Below are 24,706 nucleotides of genomic sequence, written 5' to 3'. Positions count from 1 at the left end.
ATTTTTAGCGGTGTTGATCAGCTTCACAAAGCTGTCGGGAAAACAGTGACTCAGAGGCAGGGCGGGGGGAGCAGGGAGCTGAGCAGCGCTGCCCCCCCCCTCCAGGGCCACTGGGAGCCCCGGGGGCTGCACGCAGAGGGCTCCTTCTCTGCAGAGCCGGGGGGGGGCCGGGCCCCTCTGCCACGCTCGAGGCTGGCTCAGCCCCCGGCCTGACGTGGGGTGGGCGCCGCTGCCCCCGGGCAGCCTGCCAGGGCACGGGTGGCACCGGTACGGGGCAGGGGCTGCGTGGGCGCCCCTCAAGGCAACTGCCCCTGCCTGGCACAGGGGAGGGCAGCTGGCCCCCCCCCCCCCCCCCGGCCATGCCCCCGCAGCCTGGCACGTCCCTGTGCTCCTCGCTGCCTGCCAGGAACAGCCTTGCTGCCTGGACGCGGGCCAGGCTCTCCAGACAGCGCATCCTCAGCTCCCCCCCGGGAGGGCTCTGTCTCAGCTCTGTGCAAACAACGCACGGCACATGGCCCCCCCCAGCCCCGGCACAAGCCACAGACTCCGGCTGCGCCTCAGGGTTGGGCTCTGGGAGCGGCCCCAAGCACCCTGCGCCCGGCTCCCCCTCCCCAGGTATCGCAGTGGAGCCAGGGCAGGACGAGGCCTCTGCAGGAGCTGGTGCGGAGCGGGGTGGGCTCCTCGCTGCAGCGAGAGGAGCGAGCCGGGGCCGGCCTCCAGCACAGCAGCTCCCCAGGGAAGGGCTCTGCAGCCCTGGAGCTGGGCAGCAGGAAGGCGAGGGAAGGCGCTGCTGTGCTGCCTCCTGGCCCTGGGGTGGGTGGGAGGCAGCCCTCACCCCCTCTCCCCACCCTGCAGCTCCCCATGCAGGGGCTGTGCTGCCCTTCCCAGCCGAGCTGAGCCCCAGGCAGCCCAAATCTGCCCTTGACAGCCAAGAAATGCCCGGCCAGGAGGAGCCCCTGCCGCTGTGAGCCAGGCCCTGCACAGCAGCCTGCTGAGGAAACGGGTACCAGGCTGTGTCCATCCCTGGCCCTGCAGCCTCACACCGGGGGGGGGGTCTCACAGGGCCCCCCCCGGCTGTGCCCAGCTTCCAAACATCCCCACGTCTCTGCTGACGCTGCCCCGGCTGCGTGGGGCTGCGCCCAGGGGGTTCGGGCCCCCCCCGGGAAGCTGCCGAGCGCAGGAGCTTACCACCACCTAGCGGCCCTGCTGCCAAGTGCGGGGCCAGGAGAATGAGCCTGGGCCGGGGGCTCTGCGGCTGCTGCTCCGAGCTGGGGCTGGGGGGCAGCGGCTGCCCCAGTGCTGCCCGCGCCCAGCTCTGGCTCCGGACCGGTGACAGAGTTGAAACAGGGCCAGAGCAGCCAGGCACGGAGAGGAAAATGGCTTTATTGCGGGCTGCCGGCACCCCCACACCCCGGAGAGCTCGACCCCATCCCCGTGGGTCTGGGCGGGGGAGGCTGGGGGTGCCCGGGGGCTGCAGCGGGTGCTGGGGGCAGGTCAGGGCTCCAGGACCCCGCGTGGGGCCGGGATCTTGGTGCAGCAGGTTCTGGTAGGAGGGGGCGCCTGGCGCTGGGGTCGGTCTGTGCAGGATCCACCTGGATTTGGGGAGGGGGAGAGACACTGACGGTGGGGAAGAGGCCCCCGAGACACAGCCCGGCCCCACTCACATCAGCGGGGCAGTGCGAGGGGAGCGCCTGAGGGGCCGTGTGGCAGCGCCCCTGGCACCCCCAGCCCTGCAGCCCCTGGTCACTGCTGTGCTGGGCACGGTGGGGACTTCCCCGAGCTGTGCCCGTGTTTGCTGGCCTCGCGGTCTCACAGAAAGCAGAGACCAGAAGATGGAGCCAGACGGTCCTGGAGGCAGAGCAGAGCCCCCTCCTCAGCACCCACCTCCGTGCCCTTCCCTGCAGGTGCACCCTGGGGTGCCGCCCCTCACCTGGGTGCCACGGTCCTCATCACTCCTCCAGGTCGTAGGCAGCCACCAGGTAATCCTTCGGGACGATCCCAACGGTGTTGTTGAGCTCCCCGACCCACCAGCCGTACATGTTGTACTCCTGGGGAGGCACAGCAGAGGGGGGGGGTTAGTGCTGGGGCAGCGGGCACGGCCCCGCTCCCGTCCTTCAGTGGCTGGATTTACAGAGAGCAGCCCGCACCACGAAAATCCCCCAGACCCCCCTGTCCCCTGTAAATCCTGTTGGGCTGCACCTCAGCCCTATCCTTCCTCCTCCCCTGCTCTCCCCTTTGTGTCCCAGGCCCTTGCCCCCGCAAGCCCCCAGGATGCTGATGGAAAACACGGCGTGGGGGGGGACAAGGGGCTACCTCCCCTGCTCCCTCACGTCCCCCGTGCCTTCCCATCTTCTCCAGCCAAGCAGGAAAAATCCTGCTGCAAAACCAGAAGAAAAAAAAATCGTCCCTTTGCTGCAGCCTGGAACCTGGGCGAGCTCCCCAGGATGCGGGGGCTGGGGCCGCACCCCAGGCGTGAGGAGGAGCCCCCAGCCCCCGCTCTGCCACGGCCCGAACACGATGAGGTATTTTAAAATAATTTCTGCTTTGATGAATTGCTGGGTAGTCCGCGATTGCTCATAATCAAAGGGAGGAAAATGCAAATGAGAGCCAGCCGAGAACTCGCGGCACCAAGCGTTTATTTCACTGCACAGTGCCAAAAAGAATTAAAACAACATTAAACTCCCAGCAATAATGTTTAAGTCCTCGTTTCCAAGTGCCAAATTGCACCACTCTGGATCATACAGATGTTCGTTAATTATGCTAATTTTTATTAAACTATTAAAACGAGGAGTGCACTGGCACAGCAAGGCAGAGCCCAGTGCAGGGTGAACTCTGCTCTCGTCTGGAGGTGCTAATTTACATCTCGCTAACGTGCTGCTGCCTGCTACCGGGGTTGCTGCGTGCCTGGGTTTTGGGGGGGGAGAGGAGAAGGAGGGAGCTCGAGGACGGTTTTACTGGAATCTACCTAATTAGACGCTAATGGGGCCTCTGCGCTCGGTACCTGCACAGACCCGGCTGGGGGGGGGAAGCAATTTAGCTGAGACTTTACAGAAGGGACTGGAAACCGCTCATCGGGGAGGGAATTGCTCCAGCGGGGTTGGTGGGCGCCGTGGGGGGAACCGGGGCCCTCTGCGGGGGGTGCTGCTGGGGGCAGCACCCACAGGTGCTGGGAGCCGCGCTGGGGGCCTCGGGGGGTCCCCAGCACCCAGCCAGGCCATGGCACAGGGCACCAGGCAGTGGCCAGGAGGAAGAGCAGAGCCTTGCACCGCGGCAGGGCCGTGCCGGCCGCTTGGGAGCCCCTCACAGCCTGGCACATGGCAGGGAACGGGGTGCGGGGTCACCCCCCCAGCACTGACCCACCTCTGCAGTGCCCAGGCTGCCCCTTTCCTACCGAGGCACCTGCCCGGCCGTCCTGCACATGTTGTGGTGCCGAGGTTCAGCCCCAAACTCAGGGACTGGCACCAAACCCTCCCCCCGGACCAGCTCTGGGCACCAAAGCTCCCTGCCCTGCTCCCTGCAGCTCCTCTCATCTCACTCCTGCTGCAACTCTCAGATTTTCTCCCAGAACGAAGAAAAACCCTCAAAGCACTTTCTGCATTTAATTCCCGAGATCCCCGGTGCCAATCGAACCCAAAAGCAGACGCTCGTTCAGATAATCGCCAACAATCGGGGCTTTTATGGCGGGCTGGTGCACGGGGCTGTAAAAGGATTTATGCTGCTAAGCTCCATCAGCAAGGGAAAAGGAGAAGGGGGGGGGGGGAAGAACCAAGACTATAACCACAAAACAAAACAAAAAAAAAACCCAGCCCCAAACCGCCACCACCTAACCAGAAGGAACAGCAAACCCATGAAAAAACCCAGCCCGGGGACATCTCCCGGCCACAGGCAGCCCCGAGCGGATTCCCCAGGGGCAGGGGGCGGGGGAGCCTGGGCAGCGCTTGCAGCCCCCGCCGGATGGAGGCTGCCTTTCATTTCTGGCTTTTCCTGCCGCTTTGTGTTTGTGCTGCCTCGTGTGCTGCAGGCTGGCCACGTCCCTGCTCTGCACGCTGCTGCCACAGAGGGTCAGAGCTGCTGACGTCCCAGCCCCAACCCCAAACCCGCTCCCGTCTGGCCGCTACCGCTCCGTTTGTCCCCGTACCTCTGGGAGAGCCAACGCTGCCAAGGAGGGGGCAGGCTGAGACCCCGAATGCTCAGCTGCAGGTTCCCTGTGTCCCCACGGCCCAAGCAGTGACAAGAACGTGGCCAACCGCCCCCTGCCCCCCCCAGCCCCGTGTAGATGGGCACCCCGTGGGACCCTAAACCCACAGCCACATCTCTCCAGCAGCACCTGCCCTGCCACACCAGGCTCTTTGGCAAGCTCAAATCATCCCGATGAACACCCCCGGGCCCCCCGCCGAGGCAGCGTGGGCTCCCTTCCTCTGCTGAGCGCTGTGGGGACAATATTCACTCCCCACGGGTGCTCCCAAGCCCTTCTTGCCACCGCGCTCCTTTGGCAGCCCTCGTAAACAACCCCTTTGGGCTCCAGGAGCACCATCCATCACCCTGCCTCGCACAGAAGATCAATGACGCTTTGATGGATGCCGAAGGAAAAGCCAATCAGTCAGGGACTTATCGGTTTATGATTGCTCGGCCCCATTATTAGTGCTTGTGTGTCATACATTATTGTTAGGAAAATGGAGGGATCTAATTCACAGCAAGGCACGGCGGGCGCGCGAGGGGTCGGCTGACACCGGGGAGTTTTATACCGGGGCAGCTTTACACCGACTCACCTCGGAAACCAGCTCCGAGCCACAGCGAGCTCTGCAACCGGGGGTCTGCCCATCCGCAGGGACCCAGAGCCCGCGAGGGCTGGGAGCGGCCTTCCCTCAGCTGGGCTGGTGCCCAGAGGGGCTTCCACCGGGGCAGAGCGGTTCAGGAGGTGCTCGCCCCACGGCCCTACCCTGACCCCCAGCACATTGGTCTTTTGTAGGGTAAATCCTTTCAGAACCAAATGGTTCCCACCTGCCTCCCGTGATTCAGCCCCCAGCTGCTGCGAGGAGCTGGGGGCACGCGGCCGGGCCCTGCTCCCCCCCCCCGCCCACACGCGGCCCCCAGCCCCCGGGGCCCCCGCGCCCCAACCCGGGGGGAGCCGGGGCTGGCAGCAGAGCGGAGCGTGGCGGTTCCCGGCGGGGGGAGCTCGGGCAGGGGGAGCTTTGGCAAGGCGAGCAGCGGGTTCCCTCGGGACACGTCCTGAGGCCTGCATGGGGAGGCCGCCCTGAGCGCTGCCGTGCAGGATTTGGCCCAGCGGCCGTTCTCCATCACACACAAGCACCCAGCCAAGCGAGGCAGCACCAGGGGCCAGGACGCCCTACGACGAGCAAGCCCCGGGGTGGTGGTGGCCGGGCAGACGTGGGGGCAGCCGGCCCCCAGCGGCTGCTGTGCCGGGGGGGCTGCGCGGGGCGCGCACAGATGGCCGCGGCTGGGCCCCCGCACGGCACGGGCAGGGGGAGCGGCTGGAGCCCCGCCAGCCGCCGGGGCAGGAGGGCCGCGAGCGGAGCGGGGCCGCGGGAGGCAGCGGCGAGTTCAGAGACAATAGCGGCGGCAGGAGCCGCGGCGCTGATGGGGCTGGGAGCTGATGTGAAACTGCCGTATTAATATTTATTCCATAAAGCGCGCGGCTCCCAGCTTTGCGCGGCTCCGCCGCGCTCTGACCGCAGTACCAACCCTCAGGCACCGCAAACACAATTTGAAAACAATGTGACGGAAATGTTTAATCTGCTCAGCCCATCTGTGCTGCGTATTTCTCCAGATCTCCCTGAGAGAGGCGCCTTCGAATCTCCACATTGCCTTTAATATTCTCCTAAATCACCTCCCCACTGCACTTCAAGGGCCATTGCTACAATATCACAGGTTCATCGAGAGTGCACGGGAGGAGGGGGGTGCAGGGAGGGGAGGGTGAGGGACGGGGGTGTCGGCTGGGAGATTTTTTATTTTAAAATATTTCCCAGGGATGGTGTTCCTGTGCCCCTCGGACAGGCGAGAGAGAGAGAGGAGGGAGAAACGAGGGGGGAGAATCAGAGCGAAGTTATTGTGCCATTGCTGGGAGGTGATCAGCGAGGCTGTTTAGAAGCAAACGGGCTGGAATAGAGCAAAAATCACTTCCAAAGAATCACTTTTATTAATCTCCTTCCTCAGCCGTCTGCCTGCGCATTCGGCTGCCTCGCTCCTCTCCTGAGAGCCCCCTCCTGCTGCCAGCAGGTGCCCGCGTGAGCCCGGAGGGGGGGGCAGCAGGGGACGGGACGGGGCAGGGCGGGGTGGGGTGGGGTGGGGTGGGGTGGCCCATCCCATCCCATCCCAGTCCCCAATCCCATCCCATCCCAGTCCTCATCCTATCCCAATCCCATCCCATCCCATCTGAGTCTCCATCCCAAATCCCATCCCATCCCATCCCAGTCCCAATCCCATCCCATCCCATCCCCATCCCCATCCCAATCCCAAATCCCATCCCATCCCCATCCCAAATCCCATCCCAATCCCATCCCAGTCCCCATCCCATCCCCATCCCATCCCAGTCCCAATCCCAGTCCCGCCCCGCTGGCAGCGGTGCCCGCCCGGCGTTGCCATGGCAGCGGCCCCGGCTTCATTTCCTGCGTCCCGCGGGGCGCGCAGCCGGATCCACCTGCTCCTTCCGACCCTCGTGGGGTCATCGTCAGGTCGCCAGAATAAATGAACGCGAGCACTAATGATGTGTTTGCTGGCTGTTTATGCTCTCTGTGTGTCAGGGGCACTCACATTTAGAGAGCTCATTATGGCTGCAATTAGACTGCACCATTGCTAGATATTTAACTCCTTTTTCTTTTAAATTAGCATTTTAATAACGTGCTTTGAGCAGGGGAAACAAAATGACCATTTTTCACGGACAAACTTCCTAGCTGTAGGTGCAACTTTAATGGCAAAGTTGCAAGGGAGGTAAAATAAGCTGAGGCCTGTTCCCCTCTACCTATTCCTTCCCCTCTCCTCCTCCTCCTCCCCGCCACGAGGAGGGGGGATTTTTATTTGCTTTATCGCACACTCCATTTCCTAAATTTGTTCTGCAGCCAATTATTTTCGCCTTTAAAGTCCTGAACACTCACGCCTGATGAAAATTAGCAGCCATCTGAGTTAAACTCTGCCTGTGACCTGTGAAGAGGGCTCGCAAGAACTGCGGCCGTGCGTGTGCACGCGCGTGTGCGAGGAGCCGCCCGCTCCCCGCTGCCCAGGCTGCGAGGGGTGCCGGGGGTACGGGGGGAGCCGTGTGGGGCAGCTACGGGATGGGTTTATCCCAATCCCTCGCACAGGACCCCCTGCCCGCCTCCCTCTGAAGGTCGCTGCAGTCAGCCCCCCCGGCAGAGCGGGGCCATGCGCAACCCGTGCTGGGTGGGGGCCGGGGGCTGGCAGCGGGGCCAGGGCCCGGGAGCGGCACCGGGAGCTCAGCAGGGCCTGGCAGAGGGCCCATCGTGTTCTGTGCCAAGCGCAGAGCCTGGCCCTGGCCGGCACAGAAGTCTCGGCTTCATCCCCCAGCAGCACCCTGCTGATGGGTAACGCAAGGCCCCGAACCGGGCATCCCTCCCCAGGAGTGGTGGCAGGGCCCGGGGAGGGGCGCGGGGCCGGGACCCCCAGGAGGGGTGGGCGCTGCTGCGGGGCCGCCAGGGCCGGGACAGGGTCACCGGGAGCCCGGCCCCAGGTCCTGCCACAACCGCGCGGGTCAGGAGCCGGAGGCCAGGACCCGGGCCCGGCAGCACCCCCAGGGCCCCCCACAGCCACAGCCGAGCTCCCAGGGCTGCGGAGAGCTCAGCAGGGAAGGGGGAGGAAGGAGAGGAGGGAGAGAAACTCGCAGCCCTTGCGAGAAGGATGCTTTAAACGTTCTGCATCCGCTTGGCTGTACCTTAGACACCGCCGCTTCATAAATACAATACGGATAGCACAGGCTATAATTTGGTGATAGCTACCCCAGGACATATCTAGATACACTTCTGTTATTTTAATTAAATACTGCATTATGGTTTGTGACAACTTCATCGCTATAGCGTAAATGAATTTGGAATTAAAGTCTTACTTAGGCATTCCACTACTTCTACCCCCTCCCCTCCATCCCTCAGTGTTACAAAGCAAAAGGCTATAAAATCAAGATGTTTGTTCATTTACAGATGGAGCAGCTTGGGAAAAAAAAAAAAAAGGGAGAAAAGGAGAGGCAGCGCGGAAGCGAGCACGAAACACTCGTGGCTTGTGAGCATCCTCGGGTGGAGGACAGCACGTCTCCGGCTGCAAATGGGAGATGCTGCACGTTAATTGTGTGCGCTCCCCTTATCTTCCGAACCGGGCTCCTCGGCACAACTGATCCCCAGCTGTGGGATTTCTGGGCACGGCGCTTTTGTTAGCAGTTAATAGCCCGGTTTTAATTTTTAACTATTGATTTGTGACTGCTCCATAGAGGAAGAAGCGCTGAAGTTTCAGACGTTCGGGGTTTGGTCCCGGGGAAGGGCACGGTGCCGCCTTTCTGGGGCACGCGCCGCAGCCTGAGACAGAGTTACGGCAACGGAAACTTTTGTTTTATGCCCAGGACCGGGAGTTTCAGTTCCATCCATCTATTAACTCGTCTCTAATGAAACTAGACCGTACGTGACATTTTGCAATATAACTGCTTTAAATGTTACCACATCAATTGGTTTAAATGTTACCCGCGCCTCATGAACCGGGAGATGGTTTTATAATTATCTCCGTCTCTCTCTAACGAACAAAGATTTCTACTGTCTGCTGCTATTTCACATTAGCAAAGGAAACAAGGATGCGTACTTGAAACACAGGCGCTCAACAGGCTAAAATATTAAAAAAATACGCAAGGAAGTTGTGACGACGGCCGAGGTGTTGGCTTGTCACATTTTGGCAAATCGGTGCCAATTTTGAAGCCTCCGTGATCTGTTTTGCCTGGGTGCCAGCTACTGCAGATTAACCACTCTCCAGACAAAAAGGGCTCCGACCCGTCTCTCTGCACACGTTTGTGTGTGTGTATGCAGGGTATAACACGGAAATCTCTAACCCGACTGCAGCCTGGGAAAGTTATGGCCGGGGAGGGACGGGTTTACCAGCGACACCCCACTTCAGTGTGTCCCGGCTCCGCAACCCCAAGTGAAATTTCCACTTCCATTTACGAAGCAATCTGGGAAATCACCAGGCATTTGTTACACTGGAAACAAAAGCGCTTTTTTGCCACCCATTCGAAGCAGGGCACCGCCGCAAATGTCACCCCCGCACCTCCCCAGCAGCTTAGCGAGGGGCTCGTTACTAAATCTCTGTCTCATAAAGGCAGAGTTGACTCTGGAGGAGCTGCTGGTTATAACGGTGGCTTTGGAAAATGGAAGCATTGTCACACTTAAAGACACAAATTTCCCCCGTAATATATTCGAATGGAAACCTCTGAATCCAATACTACATGGGCATATCTAATAAATTCACAATATTTCAGCCTCAACAGCCTACAACGGTTAGTTTTAAAGATTTATGTGGTAAAAAATTACTCGGTGATGAATATAGTTTATTCTGCGCAGTATTGGAGGGTATAAGGAATTAAACTACTGTCTTTAGCAGTGAATTTATTATTACCTCTGTCAGAGACGAAGCCTTTAACCGCATTTATTATGAATTTCAGGGCAAAATAAATGCCGGGGGCCGCCCGAAGCCCCCACACCGAAGCGGGACCAGGTGCCGGCACCGGCCGCGGGCCTGGGGGGGGGGGGCTCCGGGCCCCCGGGGGGGCGGGGGGGGCTCCGAGCCCCGCGCTGCGCCCCGGCGGCCCCGGCCCCCTTTTGTCCTCGCCTGCGCCGGGCGTCCCCTCATTTATACAAATTACCTGGGAGGAATGAGGCTGCCAGGGGCTCGTTCTGGGCGATTGGCTCCCGCCGGGGGGGCGCGGGGCCGGCCGCCGCGCGATGGCCTCGCTCCGGTGTGACCGGCGGGTGACCGCTGACTTCCCGCTGACCCCGGCCGCCCGCCCCGTGCCCCCCGCCGCCGGCCTCCCCCCGGCCCCCCCCCTCCGCCCCGCTCCCCGCCGGCGGGTCCGGGCCGTGCCGTGCCGCTAGGTGTCAGCACCCGCCCGCGCTCGGGGCCGGCCGCCGGGAGCCGCCGGGACCCGCGGGGCGTCGGGGCTCGGCTCGCGGCGAGCGGGAGGCGGCGCTGTGGCACGGCCGGGACCGGGCACGGGGCCGCGGAGGGGCCGCCACGCCAGACCCTCGACGGGACCCAGGGCCCGGCGAGGCGCTGCGGGGGCATCACCGGAGCTGCCCCGGGGGCCCCGCTCCGTGCCGCCACCGGCCCGCGGCACCCGCACCCGGCTCGCTCCCCCTGCGGGTCCGTGCTGCGGGCAGCCCCCGCCCCGGGGCTCGCCCCTCACCCTGCAGCGGGGCCAAGGAAAAGCCCTCGACGGCCGCGGGCCCCCGACCCCCAGCCAAGGCCTCCCGGACGCTGGCACGGGTGGCCAGGCAAGGGACGGAGGCCGGGGGGACGCGGCAGCAATGGGACCGCTGCAAGGAGGGACCACGGGGACAAACCCACCCTGTCCCCGGGCTGGGGCGCGCGTCCCCTCCGTCACGGCCTCTGCCACCCACCCCATGCCCGCAGCCCCCTCGCCAGTGCTCTGGGCTGCTGCCAGCTACTGCTGTCCACTAACCCCCAAATCACTTTTCCCCGCTGTTGATGCTCGAAATGTCAGACAGGACCCGAGCAGCAGCCGGCATGTGTTTCAAACACACCAGATGGATTTTTATATTAGCTACTATTTCATGTTCAGACAGAGCGACCGCACCGCTAAAACTGCAGCCTCGATGCTGCCGAGTTTGCTTCTGTGAGATTAATTCTGCGAAATTAATTGGGACAAGATTGAAAAGGAAATTAAAATGCAGCTGAGTGAACAGGCTTTTCAAACACCTTTCCCCTCCGCTCGCCTCCCTCCTCTCCCCCCTTCGCCCTGTGCTGCCTCAATTCTGCTGCGGCCGCGAGCATCCGTCGCGCAAAGTAATTTACGGGGGAAAAGCTCCCAGGACCGATCGGTTACGTGTGAGGAAGCCAGCACAAGAGTCGCAATCTGGAGCCACTGAAGAGAGCAAAAACCCTGCCGTGACTCCAAGCTGTGTCCCCGAGCTGGCGGGGCAGCGCCGTGCTGCTCTTCCCACGCACCCGGACGGGATCTGCTGAATCCGCTCGGCCGCCGGCAGGACGGGCTGGGGGGGGCCGGGGCTGCGGCCAACGGGGGTCACCCCGGGGACGTCCATCAGCTGTTCCTGGCAACCCCCCCCCGGATAAACGAGGTGACAAGCCCAGGCTTTGGGTTCAGGCCCGGAGCACGTCAGCCTCGTCTCGCTGCTGTAAAGCAGCGGGGGGCAGAGTTGGTAAATGCCGCTGTAAAGTGCTTTGAGATCCACAGATGGGAAATTCTCAGCCTTCCAGAAAGACACAGTGACACCAAGAATAAAAGCCGCTCTCTGCTGATGCCAAAGATGCAGCTGCCTTCACGGGGATGCACAGGAGCTGGCTTCAAACCCACCCCTAAATGTCAGCTGGGCCGCGCCGCGCTGGGGGAGGCGGACGAGCAGCCGGCGGTCGGCCCCCACCGGGCTCGGGGCTGCTGCGGCACCAGCAGTGCCCGGCTCATGGCCCACCAGGGGAGCTGCAGGCTGCAGTCCTGGCCCTGCCACGGCGCAGACGTGCCCGGCAGGACACTGGGAGCCCGTGCCAAGGGTCCAGCCTCAAGGGCTCAGAGAAGGCCTCCAAGAGGAGGCCTGACTCTGCTGCCTCCGCTCCATTTCTACCACGGTGACATCCTGTGCCTACCACCAGGAGGCAAAATTAAATCCTGTTCTTTTTCTCAGCTGTGAAACATGGTGTTGGTCTTAGCAAGCCTCAGACTCTTCATCCCCAAGGACCTGTAACCCAGCGCTGCATGTGCTGCCCTTCCCTGCTTGGGGTTTGCTCAGCCTCCCCCAGGCAGGTGCCCACTGTGGGCAGCGGGGGCACGATGGCCGCCTGTCTGCCAGCAAACTGCAGCGTGCCCCCATCCCTGCCACCCCGCGGAGGATGCTCAGCACGTGGGTGATGCTGAGCCCTGAGACGTGGCTGCCAAACCTCCCTGGAGAGGGGGCTGGAGCCAGGGACACAGCGCAGGAAGCCGAAGGCACCTGCTGTGCTGGCACCTCGGCTGAGGGCTGCTCTGCGCAGGGCTGATGGCGTTGTTCCTCCCTCCTTGCTGCCAGAGCTGCACTGAGCGTGCAGTCAGGTTGTGTCGTGCACTGCAAAACCACCCGCGTAACGCAGCCCCCCACTGCATCGCTGTGCCCGTGCCAGATCAGGGTGAGAAGCGAAATGCCTCCCACAGAGTGCCCCTGGCCCCGCTCACCGCTGCCAGCCGGGGCCACCGCAATCAGGCAGGGAGCGGCTTGGAGCCAGGGCAGGGCCCTGCGGGGACGAGTGGGGCTGGCAGGGTCACAGGCACCGATGGCTGCCGGTGGCCCTGCTCTCACCCCTGAGGACCTGCTAGTGCAAACAGGTAATTTATTCACCTGCGTGCGCCTGCCGAAGAGAGCCCTGGTCATACTCGGCTGAGCAACTCAATTACCCCTGTAATACCTGAGCAACAGCACGCACAGACTCCATTACTGCGAAAAAAATCTTGCTTTGGGGCATTTCGAGTGCCACATGTGAATGCAGGAGGCACGGACAGGAGCGGCACTGACTGCTGCAGGCAAAACCAGGGTGACAGCGGGGACACGAGCTGGCTGCTCCTTTGGCTGTGGGAAGGGGAAGGCACAGAGCGGGGAGCAGGATGCTGGGGTCCCAAGTGGGAGCCGGACCCTGGCATCCCGCTGCCCCCTCCACTACTTGAACATAACCCTGCACCTCGATTTTCTCTGTTCACCGACCTCCCCAGCTCTCAGGAGCTCGTGTCCGAGCCGCAGCCCCACGGTGGCAAGCGTGGGGGTCCTGGCGGGGCCCTACCTTGCTCAGGATGTAGATGAGGTCACCACGGTGGAAGGAGAGCTCGTTGGGGTGCTCGCCGCTGCAGTCCCACATGCCTTGGTAGTAATTGGCGTAATCTCGCTGGGGGCCTCCTGGGAAGCAAAGCGGAAAGGTGAAGGAGATTACATGGGGAAATGCTGGGGAGAGGGGATTGCATGGGGAAATACTGGGGAGAGGGGATTGCATGGGGAAATACTGGGGTCATGGTGTGAGGTGTCCGGAGAAAGGGGCTGCAGCCGGTCGGTATTTGGGAAAAGACAAGAGAAAACGTTGGTGTTATTTTGCATTTCAGCTGAAAAGTAAAGGCCTGAAAACACCACAAGAAAAAATGGCAGGTCAATAAATAAATGCAGAAACACGATGAGTAAAAACGTGCGAGCACACTGACATGTGCTTCAGCTTCAGGAGACCCGAACTGAAGCTGCTGGCTACAAACCACAGGTGGACCAAGCCCTCCGAGTCCCTCACCTCCTCCCCAGGCCCTCTCCAAGCTGTGCCCGTGCCCTGGGGGGGGGCACGTGGCACCAGCCGGGCAGCGTCCCCCCAGTGACGGCTGCTTATTGGCCATGCCAGAGGCATGGAAGAGGAATACCACTAATTAGCATCGGTATTTGCACGGGGCCTCTGGGAGGGTGCTGCGGGGGAAGGTGACAGCCACGTTTGTTTATTCATTAAAGAAGCCATGCAGGGGATTTCGGCCGATTGAGCAGGGCCCACTCAGCAATCACACGGCACTGACTTCTCAGCCAGGACTGCCCGGAGCAGGAACAGGGATGGGAGGAGGGCAGGGAGCAAAATCTGCCTCCATCCCTCGCTCCTGGGCGGTCAGAGGAGGTCCCAGAGCGCCAGGCGCGATGCAGCCTGAGGGTGGGGACGGCTGCGCCTCCGCTCCTGCCCTCAGCCAGGGAGCTGTGACCACAGGCTGTGCTGCAGAAAGGAAGGGAACACGTCAGCCAGCAAACTCAATTTTTTCCTCCTTTTAGGGGGAGGCAAATGGTTTGTTTGCTGGAAGCCGAGGGTTTGGGCTGATGAAACCGCCAGCAAACTCCGTGCCAAGGCTGGGGACTGCCCTCAGCAAAATGTGTGCGTGGGCTTTATGGAAAGTGTCACAGCAGCACTTCCAGACCAAAACATTGCCATCTTTGCCATTACCCATCCAAAACTGGCCCAGAGACCACGGAAAGTGGGTCCCCATGGGGCTGAGATCTTCCTGCTGCACGGTGGGACCAGGCGGCTGATGCCGTGCACTCCAAGAGCCCCACGGCTGATGGAGATGTGGCTCCGTCCATTTTGCAGGCTGGGGACACAACTCGTCCCAGCATACCCAAAGCATCACAAAAACACCCAAAAAACAGATTCGCAGCTTTCAAGCATGCAAAACAACCATTAAAACATGCACCTGGACCAAAGGTGTCGGTCAGGAGACTGTTCTGGTGGTGCAGCACCAAACTGAGGGTGACTCCCGATGTCACGACAGGACACCGCTGCGATGATGCCCCCAGGGACAATAAAACCCAATAAAACCACATTCTGCAGGGGGAGAGTCGAGCACCAGGGCTGTACCAACGGACTGCGCTGCTCTGCCATGCGACTGAACCAAGCCCAGAAAGCATAAATAGAAAATATCGAGCACATGTTGGAGGAAATGTTTCTAATATGGTATAAGGGACTGAGTGATAAGGGTGCATCTGGAGTACTGTGCCCGGATTTGATCACCTAAATATGAAAAAGGACATTACAGAGATGGATAATGGTACAGCAGGGAGCAACTGGAATGACTCAGGGACTTGGGGAACTTAAATAGAAAGGCTGGGAAAAAAAAAAAAGTAGGTCTGCATCCTTTGGAAAGTATTAAAGGGGGAGCACGCAGTGGTGAGGAAAAGATTGTGAAGGGAATAGAAGGAGTAGGAGCTGTTGAGTTATTTAAGCTTGTACAAAGTGCAGGAACCAGAGGTTATGAACTGCAGGCAAAGGAAATATCAGGGTGTGCAGGCACGGAGCAAGAGGACAAAGCAAGCAGCAGTTCTGGTAGCAGCCAGTGAATTGTGTAACCACCAGGAAAGGTTCTTGCAGGAGGATGTGAGGACAACAGCGGGACGCAGAGCACAACCCAGCAGGGGGGAACGGCGCCTGGCACCGACCTGCTGGGTCCCCCGTGAGCCACGGTCACCTGCCGAGGACCGGAGGAGAGGGAGGGACGCAAAGCACCGAAACGGGAGGGCTGGACTCTGGGGGAAGGCTGCTCAGGGGCTAACTAAAAACCCTGTACTGCTACGGAGCACTACGGTTAGCTGGCAAAGGGCTTCACACACTGCCATCCCCCCGTCAGCCTGCGCTCCTTTCACAGGGTTATGCTCTGTGTCACTGACGTGCTGGGAGGGGAAGGGGTTCTGGGTTAACACAGAAAATCTTCCTACAAGAGGTCTCTGGAGATGAAGGGGCTCGCTCCCCTCAGCGCTGCCCGAGGCCACCTTACCCTCACGCAGGGCGGATGCTGCGGGGATGCTGCAAGCAGCTTGTCTCAGCTTCCCATCCTGCATTTGCTTTTCCTGCTTTTTATAGGGACGAGAAGAACTTGGAGGCATCTTGCCACCCTGTCAGCAAGGAGTGGAGAAAAGAGAAGGTGCTGGCAGCAGAGATTTCACGGAAGCTGTGCCCAGGATCCTGGACGTGCAACTCCCCGAGTACAAAGGGAGAAAACTTCCCCATCAGCAGAAAGCTTTGTGCTCCCTGAAGTTTATTTTTCCCACAACATCAGCTGGTTGGATGGAAGGCCTCACCCCTCCCACCAATGCTACCTTCAAAAGGTCAGAATTAATTGCATCAGCTGAAGATGCCTCGCAGTGAGAGCACAGCCAGGCTCTGTGTTTAATCCCTCGCCACAGTTTCATAAGCACGATGTTTGTGCAAGCTGTTGAAAATATCTTGCTAAAATTAAGACCGTTCGCAGAACAGGGATCCTGGCTGCCGTTTCAGCACTTGAAGATAAGGCCAGGCAAGGGAGAACATCGCTCTGCAGCCTCCTCGTGGGACAGTGGACGTCCCAGGTGCCCTGGCTCGATACCTGAACCTGCACCCAGAGCAGAGACTGATTTCAGTGTGACTGATTTACACTGATGTAAGTGGGACGAGAGCCTGCTCCCACATTTATGGGCCTTGGGGTCATTAAGAAAACCAGCCGAACGTGACAACTGCCTCATTTTCTTCTGCAGCCCGGGCAGCCCAAGGCAGGGCCGTGGGGGAGGCGCTCTGCCCCCGGCCCTTTGCTTTGGGCTCGTTGTTTCAGAAGCCTGTTGATGCTGAAACCTAGTGACAGCCGTCGGTTTTCGCTGCTGTGCTTGTGCTCGGTGAAACCTCCCGCCATGCTCAGGGACTGCGTAAGGAGGCAGGCTCCCGGCCTCCTGTTATTTTTCTGTGGACAGGATGCGTGCTGTTTGGATGTGGCTGGTAAGGTTGTGCAGCAGAAGCAGCCCCGCAGCCCGTCCAGCACAGAAGGCAGGGGTTAAGCAGCTGAGCAGAGCGAATGGGTGTCTTGGCTGGAGCAGCCTGCAGCTCTCCGCGGGATTTCCAGGGCTGCTCCAGCCTCGTGGCATCCTTGTGGTTCTTAGAAATTAGAAACAATAGTTTTCCATTAGCCAAATGCTCATCTGGCACTTTGGCCGCCTGATATAATTAAGAAATAGCCCCCCGCTCCCTCCCTGCAGCCCGGCACGCTGCTCAAGGACTCCTGTCATCTCTTGCTCACCCTTTGTCCAGTTGGACTGAAACACAAATTACCGAGGCAAAAGGCACAAGGGCTGGGGTTCCTGGTGCTGCGATAACCTTTCCCTCTTGAAATGCAGCCCAGCATTTCAGAGGCAAGAGTCTAACATATCATTTAGCATAAAAACAGACACAGGACTTAAAGCAATCATGACAACACTAATAACTAAAGCAGTTATAACAATTAACAAAAATTACAACTGCCAGGAAGATGCTAATGAGTATGAGCAGGGCATTAAAATGCCTGGCAGGACTGTGACAGGCGAAAGCCAACATCCCCAGGGTGGCCTTGGGGTGCTGCTCCCCACGACACCTCTGGCACCGGGGGGCCGCGGAGCTGCGCTCTGCTCCTGCGAGCCTCCAGCCCCATCCAGGGGGCGCGGGGGCTGCTTCTCTGCCCAGGGTTGTTTGGATGTTTAAACACTGGGAACACTCGTGGAAGGCAAAGAAAAATGCGTGTGTGTGTGTGCGTGTCCCAGCTCCTTCTGCTTTCCTTAGCCCGTGCCGAGGAGTCTCCAGGGATGGCTGTGCAGCCCCGCGTGACGACCACGGTACGGTTTGTGAGGATCAGGATGTCTTTCTTCCGAGCTCTGGGCGCTCGTACCTGCTGTAGCTGCCACATGCTCCAGTGGCCAAATAAGTCATCATGTGGGGAGGGCTCGGGTGGGAAACAAGCACTGCGAGACCACGAGGGGTGCAGAAATGCTGACTTGCCGTGGTGCTGGGGACAGCTGGGACTCCACCCTGCGGGCCCAGTGCCACCAACGTTTCGGTGCCCTCCTGGGGGCACTACCCAAGGCACGTCCAAGGTGTTTGACGCTGGCTGAGGGGAAGTGTCCCTCAGGCTAACCAGAACCGTCAGGGGAGTCGGGCACAGGGGCTCTGGCACAGACGGGCACAGTCTGGGGGAGCAACCAGCTGAGCAATGCCTGGGGCACTCGTGTGCCCGTGTGCACGCGTTCAGGGGAGCACAACCCCACGTGCACCCGATTTAGGCACCTGCCACCCGCAGCGGCCACCACTGAGCCCCTCCGGCCTCCACCACCCAACACCCAGGACTCCTGACTTGTCCCCCTGGGCCCCCAGCCAGGCGGGCACCCCCCAGCCGAGTGTGTCCCCTCTGAGCTCCCCTGGCCGGGCCGAGCTCCCTGGGGCGCGGGAGGCAGCAGGAATCCCCCGGCCAGCCCAGCCCCGGCTGCTTGGACACCAGCGCTGCTTTCCTGCGCCGGGGCGGAAGCAGAGATGGAAAAGCGAAGCAGGTGGGACTGGGGAGGAAACAGACCTTCCGCTCCTGTCCCACAGTGCGGGTCCTTAAGGAAAAAGCAGGGGCGGGCACGGGGAGGCTCCTGGGCCGCCCGCTCCGTGCGGCTGGGCAGGCGGCCCTGGTTCCTGGGGTGGTGGCGGTGTCCGTCCGGCTTCCCGCGCCCGGAGCCCTCCCTGTGGTGGCTTCCTCTGGGCCACCGGCCCTGACTCACGTCCTGCTCAGCCTCCTGTTGTTCCTGCCCTGGCTCCTCTCCCTGGCCCCTCGGCTGTGTCCTCGTCCACCAGTGCCTGCACCCTGGATCCCCCGACCGCCGCCACCCTTGGGTCCCTTGGGGTGGCCAACACGGGGCGGGCTCTCACCATTTCTCTGTCCGCTCCCGGAATCCTCGCTGTCCTCTGGGATGGAGGGCTCCTTCTCTGGGGGGGAAACAGAGCAGAGAAGCCAGTGAAAAGGCTGTGAGCGTTACTGCGTGAGACATAATGGTGCCAGGCCATCGCTAGTGCTGCACTAACCCCGCAGGCAGGAGCGGGCTTGGGCTGTGAGAGCATCCGACTGTCAGAATAATAAATTCCCGGCTTAATTGTGAAGAGTGGAAGGGAGGAAGTCACAGATAATATTTTAAAACATGCTGCATAAAAATATAAATTGTTGTTAACACTGGTAAAAACAAATCACTTATTATAGCCTCATAAATTTATGTAGCACTTTGCCAAGTGCCCTATAGGAAGAGATGCTTCCTGTGCAGAACTTGCAGCCTCGGGAAAATGAGATGCTGAGGAGAAATGCCAGGACAGAAACGCACGGAAGGATCGTGGACAGAAGCAGAAATTACAGAGAAGGGACCCCAGGCAGCGAAGAGCAGAGACTGGCACAGCTGTGGGAGATTAGGAAAGAGAGCCCAAGAAAATACCAAGAAATGATACCATGGAAAAGTTTGTGTGAGCAAGGACAGGGAGGCTGCAGGTCATGGGGAAGCCATGGGGAAACGGCCGGTTACTGCCAGCAGCGAGCATCTGTGAGCAGGTTTAAAGGCGAATTAACGCCAGGCCACAGCAACCCCAGCCTGAGCTGGGCTCAGCTCGAGTCGCGTGCGCAGTGCCCACGGCCCGGGCCTCCTCCTGCAGCCACGATGCCAAGGCTGGGGCCGGCCGCAGGGCCAGGGCTCGCTCAGCGTGGGGCAGAGCTGCCAGGAGCCCCCGGGTGGCCTCCTGCTGATCCCCTGCAAGGCGACCGGGAGGCACCGGGCCAAGTGGCAGCAGGCGAGGTGGCAGCGGGCCAAGTGCTGCCGCTGGGCACTTGCTGAGGGCACGGTCCCGGCCCCGGCCCTGCCCCAGCCGTCTCCCCCGCCCGGCCCTGATCAATGCAAACCAGGTCAGGCCTCCGCTGTGAATTACAAATTGGATCCCGAGTTGGAGGGTCACTGCGACTGCTCCCCCATTAGACGGGAAGCGGCACCAAAGATCTTTTCTAAATAAATCAGACTTTATTGTAAAACTCGGCCACTGACGAGACAGAACCTCATTAGCATTGATTTTAAAATAAATTATTGAAAGTGGCTTTTGCCTGCTCTTTGCATTTGTAAAAGAGAATGTAAATGCATCTGCAGCAGCGCTCTGCCTCCATCATTCCCATGCATGCTCCCCGAAGCCCCGCATCTGGATTCCTTTGAACTTTAACCAAGGGCCCCCAGCCCCTGATCCGGTCTCGGCACGAACTGGGGGTCAGTCACACCCAGTCCCGTGCCAGGCCACAGAGACCCCAAAGCCACCCCCAGGTGGGGCAAACCAGCAGCCCCCAGGGGATGGGGCCACGTCCCCCAGGCGTGGGATTGGAGCTGTGATCACAGCGCGCCCACACCGCTCCTGGGCATGTGCACGGCTCTGCCGAGCACCCGCGGCCACCCCAGCTCCCGGCCGTGCTCCTCACACGCCTCTGGCTTGTGGCCGTGCCGCTTCCTGCAGGCTCCGCTCCCATCCCCAGAGCTGGGCTGTCCTCAGGAAACCTCCTCCCAGACCCCTGTGCCCCCGTTTCCCCTCCCTTAGGAAGCCCCTGCCCTGCTGACGATTTGTGCTGTGCCTCTTGCTAAAGGTGCTCGGAGGAGCCCCCGGGCTGTGCCCGGTCCCACGCTGGCTGCCCCGGTGAGCAGAGGCTCCGTGCGGCTCTTGGAGGCCGATGGGCTGCAAGGGCTATGATGGATGGAGGCTTTGAGGAAGGAAGGAAGGAAACTCGCACGGGATTTTTCTCAGGAAAACGTGGTGGGGAGGCAGCTCCCTGGTGTGGCTTCCCCCCGGCTGACAGCAGCTCCGTTCCCCCTCCTGCAGCCCATCTCCTCCGGCAGCGCTGCAGGGGGGCAGCCGCAGCCTCTCCCAGCCCGCAGCACAGGAGCAGGCGCCTGGCAGCTGCTCAGGACGGCCACAGCAAAGGCACCAACCCGGGCATCCTCTGAGCCGCATCTGCAGCGTGGGCTGTGCTGTGGCTCGCTGGCCCCTGGCCACATCCTCACAGATTTCGCACTGTGCAGGCGGTGGATGCAGCCTGGGGGGACGCGAGGAGCTCCCCTCCACATGGCTGCCCTTCTGCCTGTTGCTGCCAGGTGCTCTTCTGAATCATCTGGAAGCAAAGCCCTGCCCTACCAGGGCCTGGGCCAGATACCTCGGTCACCATCAGAATTTTATAGTGAGGAATTAGAGGGAAATGCTGAAAAATGTGCCTCCTGGGGCCTGCGCTTCTCCCCTCATGCTGCCTCCTTGTGCAGAGCATCACGGCCCCAGCCCCACCGCCCCTGGGAAGATGCCTTTACCATTACCCGGGCAGCACAATGCTGCAGCCCCCCCTTGGCACCCCCACTGGGGTCCAGGGCCCCCCTGCAGACCCCAGCCCCAGCCCTGGGCATGGCCAGGGAGCCGGTGGGCCGCGTGCCCCACTGCTGCGCTGGAGCAGCCTGGGCGTTGGGCAGATTCTCAGAGGAGCTGTGTTTTAATGTAGCAATTTGATTCAATTTTCCACTCTATAAAATTACCCATCACTGCTCGTTGCTTCCTAACAGACACCTTCACTCTTAATTTAACAATCCTATCGAATTCTGCCAGGGAAATTGGAAAAATTTATCACCTGTGAAATTTTATTTTTCCTTGGTTGTATCTGTTTTTGTAAAACTTCATTAACGACGATGACTTGCTGAGGAAATTATCTCTTCATCTCCCCCCCCCCCTTCTTTCTCTCCTCTTTCTCTCTATTTTCACTCGGGACACAAGGGAGGCAGCAGGGCCAGAGGAGACCCCAGCTGGACAGGGATGCCCTCCCACGCTTATGGGGACTAGGGGTGTGAAGGGTCCCAACGCCCCACACCCAGGGGAGGGCATTCAGACACGTTTGAAGGCCACAGAGCGTTCCCGCAGCGGATTTGCAGCTTTTGACACACTGCGTCCCAGAGCAGGGGCAACGAAAGGGTCTGTCCCTAGGGCGACTCCACACAAGCTCACTCCAGGATCACTCCAGGATCACACGTGGAACAAATCTCACATCTGGTATCTGCCCCGTGGGTGGTGGCAGCAGCGAGGAGCTGGACGCAGCTGCCAAAGCAGCCGGGGACACTGAAAGCCCCTGGCCTGACAGTTTGTCAGCACTTCCCACACACCCGCCTAGGGACCACGGAGCAGAGGCTCCCGCTGAGCTCAGGGATCACCGCAGGTGTGCCTGGAGGAAGAAGCAGCTGCTGCCCAAAGAGCTGACGATGTAAACAGAGGTAAGAAGGAAAGACAAGAGACGGACAGAAGCTGAGGCTGTACCCAGCGTTGTGCTGGCAGCCCGGGGCCCTGGAGCCTCAGCTCCGCTCCCGGCAGCTGTCTGGATGCCACTCGGAAACCGCTGAGCAGAGATTTCCTCCGGCAGCAATAGCACGACAAAGATCTTGGGCACCATAAAAATTTCTGGTGCATTTAATATATTTTTTAATCACTATGAATATAAAGTTCTGAAATAAATAAGAAGAAACAAGGATCTATTTTGCGTGTCTGAATGCAGACACCAAGGGGCCCTGCTCAAGGGGATGGGGTGCAGGGTTGGGCAGTCCCAACCTCAGCAGAGGCAGAACACAGCACGTGTGTCTGAGTAAGGCTCCGGTGCCCTGGGGCATGTCACACTGTGATTTCTGCTGTAAGAAACGTTGCAGACCGTGTCACCCTTTCAGTCTGTTTGGTTCTGTGCCAGGAAGATTGCTTCTGGCTCCTTTAACTGACAGCCACTGCCCTGCTACCTCCAGGCCTCCTGCACTGTTAGGGAACAAGCACTAGTCTTTAATGCAGTTATTTTATCATCACTTGGAAGGCCAGTAATCGCGTTACAGCCATGACTGCATGCCCAGAAGGGAGCATTTTCATCATCTAACTCTGATTTTCCAGGTAACACAGCCCAGAGATTCCACTCTCACCAAACCTAATATTACTGGAGCTGAATGGAGCACAACCTCTAAAAGCTGCCTTGAATTTACAAAGCCCCCACCTCACCAAAACAGAAAGGCTCTCGCAGTCCATCAACCAGTCTGAACAAAGAAACAGGGCAGCATCTCTGAGTTACAGGCTTATTAAACTCAGCAGAGCCTGAGATGTTCATTCCCATCAATGTGTTAGGCCATGCTTTCCTGCCACATTTGCAGGGTTAAAGCTAGGGCATGGCTCGAGTTTTAACCTTAGGTGGTTGCATACCTGGAAAAACCTCATAGACGTCATCCTCTTCCATCCCATCATCCGGATTCAGGGTAGTGTTGTGGGATGCTGTGGTCACCGAGTCAGAACTGTCCACATCATTGTAGAGCTCTTCCTCGTCCTCCTCATCGTATGGGATAGTGAGGGAACTCAAGTCTGCAGGAAGCAGAGAGCAAAAGCATGGTGAAAAAGAGTAAACTTTGCCAAGCAGGTTGCTGGTATTTTCAGTGAGTTGAAATCAAGTAACAAAGCCTGTGCAACGATACTTGGCGCTCACTACGGACCTTGCAGAGGGTGAACCGTCCCCACCCTCAGCCCGTGAGCATCTGGTGTGAAGAAAATGGGGTGGAAGCTGAGAGCAGGCTAAAACAAATTAAAAGCCCAAGAAAGGATGGCAAATGCCAGAGAGCCAGCCAAACTCAAGCGCCTCCAGGAACTGAGCCTCACCCCATTCCTGGGTATTTCAGAGAAGGTTGACATCAGCAAGACAAAAAAGAAAGAAAGTGCAATCACAGGGTTTGATACAATGAATTAAACAAAACCGATCTGCAAGAACATGATTTAAAACTGGAAAAGCACCACTCGGTCTGAAATCGCGCAGCTGTCTATGGTTTCTGGAGGGTTTCCATATACAGGACCACAGTTTCTTTTCAGTTTTGCTGTTTTCAAACTGGAATGACTCCAGTGGGGCTGGGCCATCCCTCATCAGCCAAGCAGAGAACAGCAGATCTATGGCAGCACGGAGCAATTCCTGTAATTGTCTTGTCCTACTTGGTAGCACTTGCAGCTTTTGAGACATCACAGGACACTGTTCTCTAAAAACAGTCAGAAGTGCTGGAGGTGAAACCAAACGCCTATGGGCTCCAAGCAACCACCTCTTTTTAACTGGCTGCTCAAAAGAGCAAAGCCCCAGAACCTCTCTTTTTGCAAAGAGCAGATGCACAGGAGTAACAGGGGTTGGGTTCCACTCCCAGGGCTGGGGAGGGGACTGACTGCACAACTTCACAGCAGAGGAGTAGAAAGGAGGATTCTCGATTCCCTTCTCAGCTCTGTTGTGTTTCCAGCAAGGTCCTGGGGCTGAGCACAAGCCCACATGCTGCTGCAGGGAGCTGCCCAAGGGAAGGGCTGCTGGGATCTGCCCCAGGGAATGCGGCACAGCAGCTCAGGCCAAGCTGCCAGACTCACCCTTCATGAGGAACTGGATCTGATCCACCCAATCTTCAGCCTCTGCCGGACTTGGGGCTGTGAACTGGAGAGGGATTCACCTGTTACCATGCTGTTTCTTATGTGTACAAAGATGAAAAAGATTTCCAGCTAAAATAAGAGATTTCGTTTTTGGATCTGCCATTCTGTACCCTGTGGACTTTGGGAAAACCATCTCACTTCTTTATCTCCCTGTTCCAAACAGGGAAATACAAGCGGAACAAAGCTAGACTGTCCCAGAGGAAGGCTGTCAAGCCTAATTCATTAAAAGAATTCAGATGAAAACCACAATCCCTGCTGAATATACTATACTGACTCTGAACAAAGGCTCTAGATCCAAAATCTCCCTGAAGGTCTGGAAGGCTCTCATATACACTTTGTGGATTGAGCCGGGTTTTTCATTATACCAGTTTGTAGGATCCCTGATGGATGCTCAACAAACTGAAGATTTAAATTTAACACAGCTCTGAACGGCTTATTTAAAAATTGGCTTTCCACACCCAATCTTCTACTGCTTCTAACCCACGTTTTCACTTAACTCTTGTGATTTTCAAGTGCAAAGAGAGCCCAGGGTCACTCTCGTGCCAAGGGAAGGTCCATGTTGAGGGACCAGCTGAGAAGAAGAAGCATCAACACCTTCTGCAGTGCTTCTTGGTTTGCTTTACCAGGGACCGAGGTCTGGAGATCCACAGCCTCCCTGACCCTTCAGGTCCAGCCCGTGTCCTGGACCTGGGAGCACGTGCTCCTGTGC

General features: G+C 59.2%; 1 protein-coding gene across 5 annotated transcripts in view; it reads right to left on the bottom strand.

The window, feature by feature from the left end:
• Window positions 1-1,367: 1,367 nt before the first annotated feature.
• SKAP1 (src kinase associated phosphoprotein 1) overlaps window positions 1,368-24,706 on the bottom strand; it is a 142,956-nt gene continuing 119,617 nt past the window's right edge. For 3 of the 5 annotated variants that reach the window (XM_038168943.2, XM_038168945.2, XM_038168946.2), the window contains 6 exons: window positions 23,938-24,001; window positions 22,753-22,908; window positions 18,409-18,465; window positions 13,003-13,115; window positions 1,931-2,048; window positions 1,368-1,592 (listed from right to left, as the gene is read on the bottom strand). In XM_038168943.2, coding sequence (XP_038024871.1) covers window positions 1,950-2,048; window positions 13,003-13,115; window positions 18,409-18,465; window positions 22,753-22,908; window positions 23,938-24,001 — 489 coding nt within the window. In that variant the 3' untranslated portion in view covers window positions 1,368-1,592; window positions 1,931-1,949. Of the gene's footprint in view, window positions 1,593-1,930; window positions 2,049-13,002; window positions 13,116-15,918; window positions 16,627-18,408; window positions 18,466-20,725; window positions 21,746-22,752; window positions 22,909-23,937; window positions 24,002-24,706 lie in introns of those variants that run through there. The other 2 variants (XM_072028766.1, XM_038168947.2) reach the window with 2 other exon arrangements.

The sequence above is a fragment of the Anas platyrhynchos genome, chromosome 28 (genome assembly GCF_047663525.1).
Source record: "Anas platyrhynchos isolate ZD024472 breed Pekin duck chromosome 28, IASCAAS_PekinDuck_T2T, whole genome shotgun sequence".
NCBI lineage: Eukaryota > Metazoa > Chordata > Aves > Anseriformes > Anatidae > Anas > Anas platyrhynchos.
Note: the sequence above shows the minus strand (reverse complement) of the source record. Positions and strands in the feature narration are given on the sequence as shown.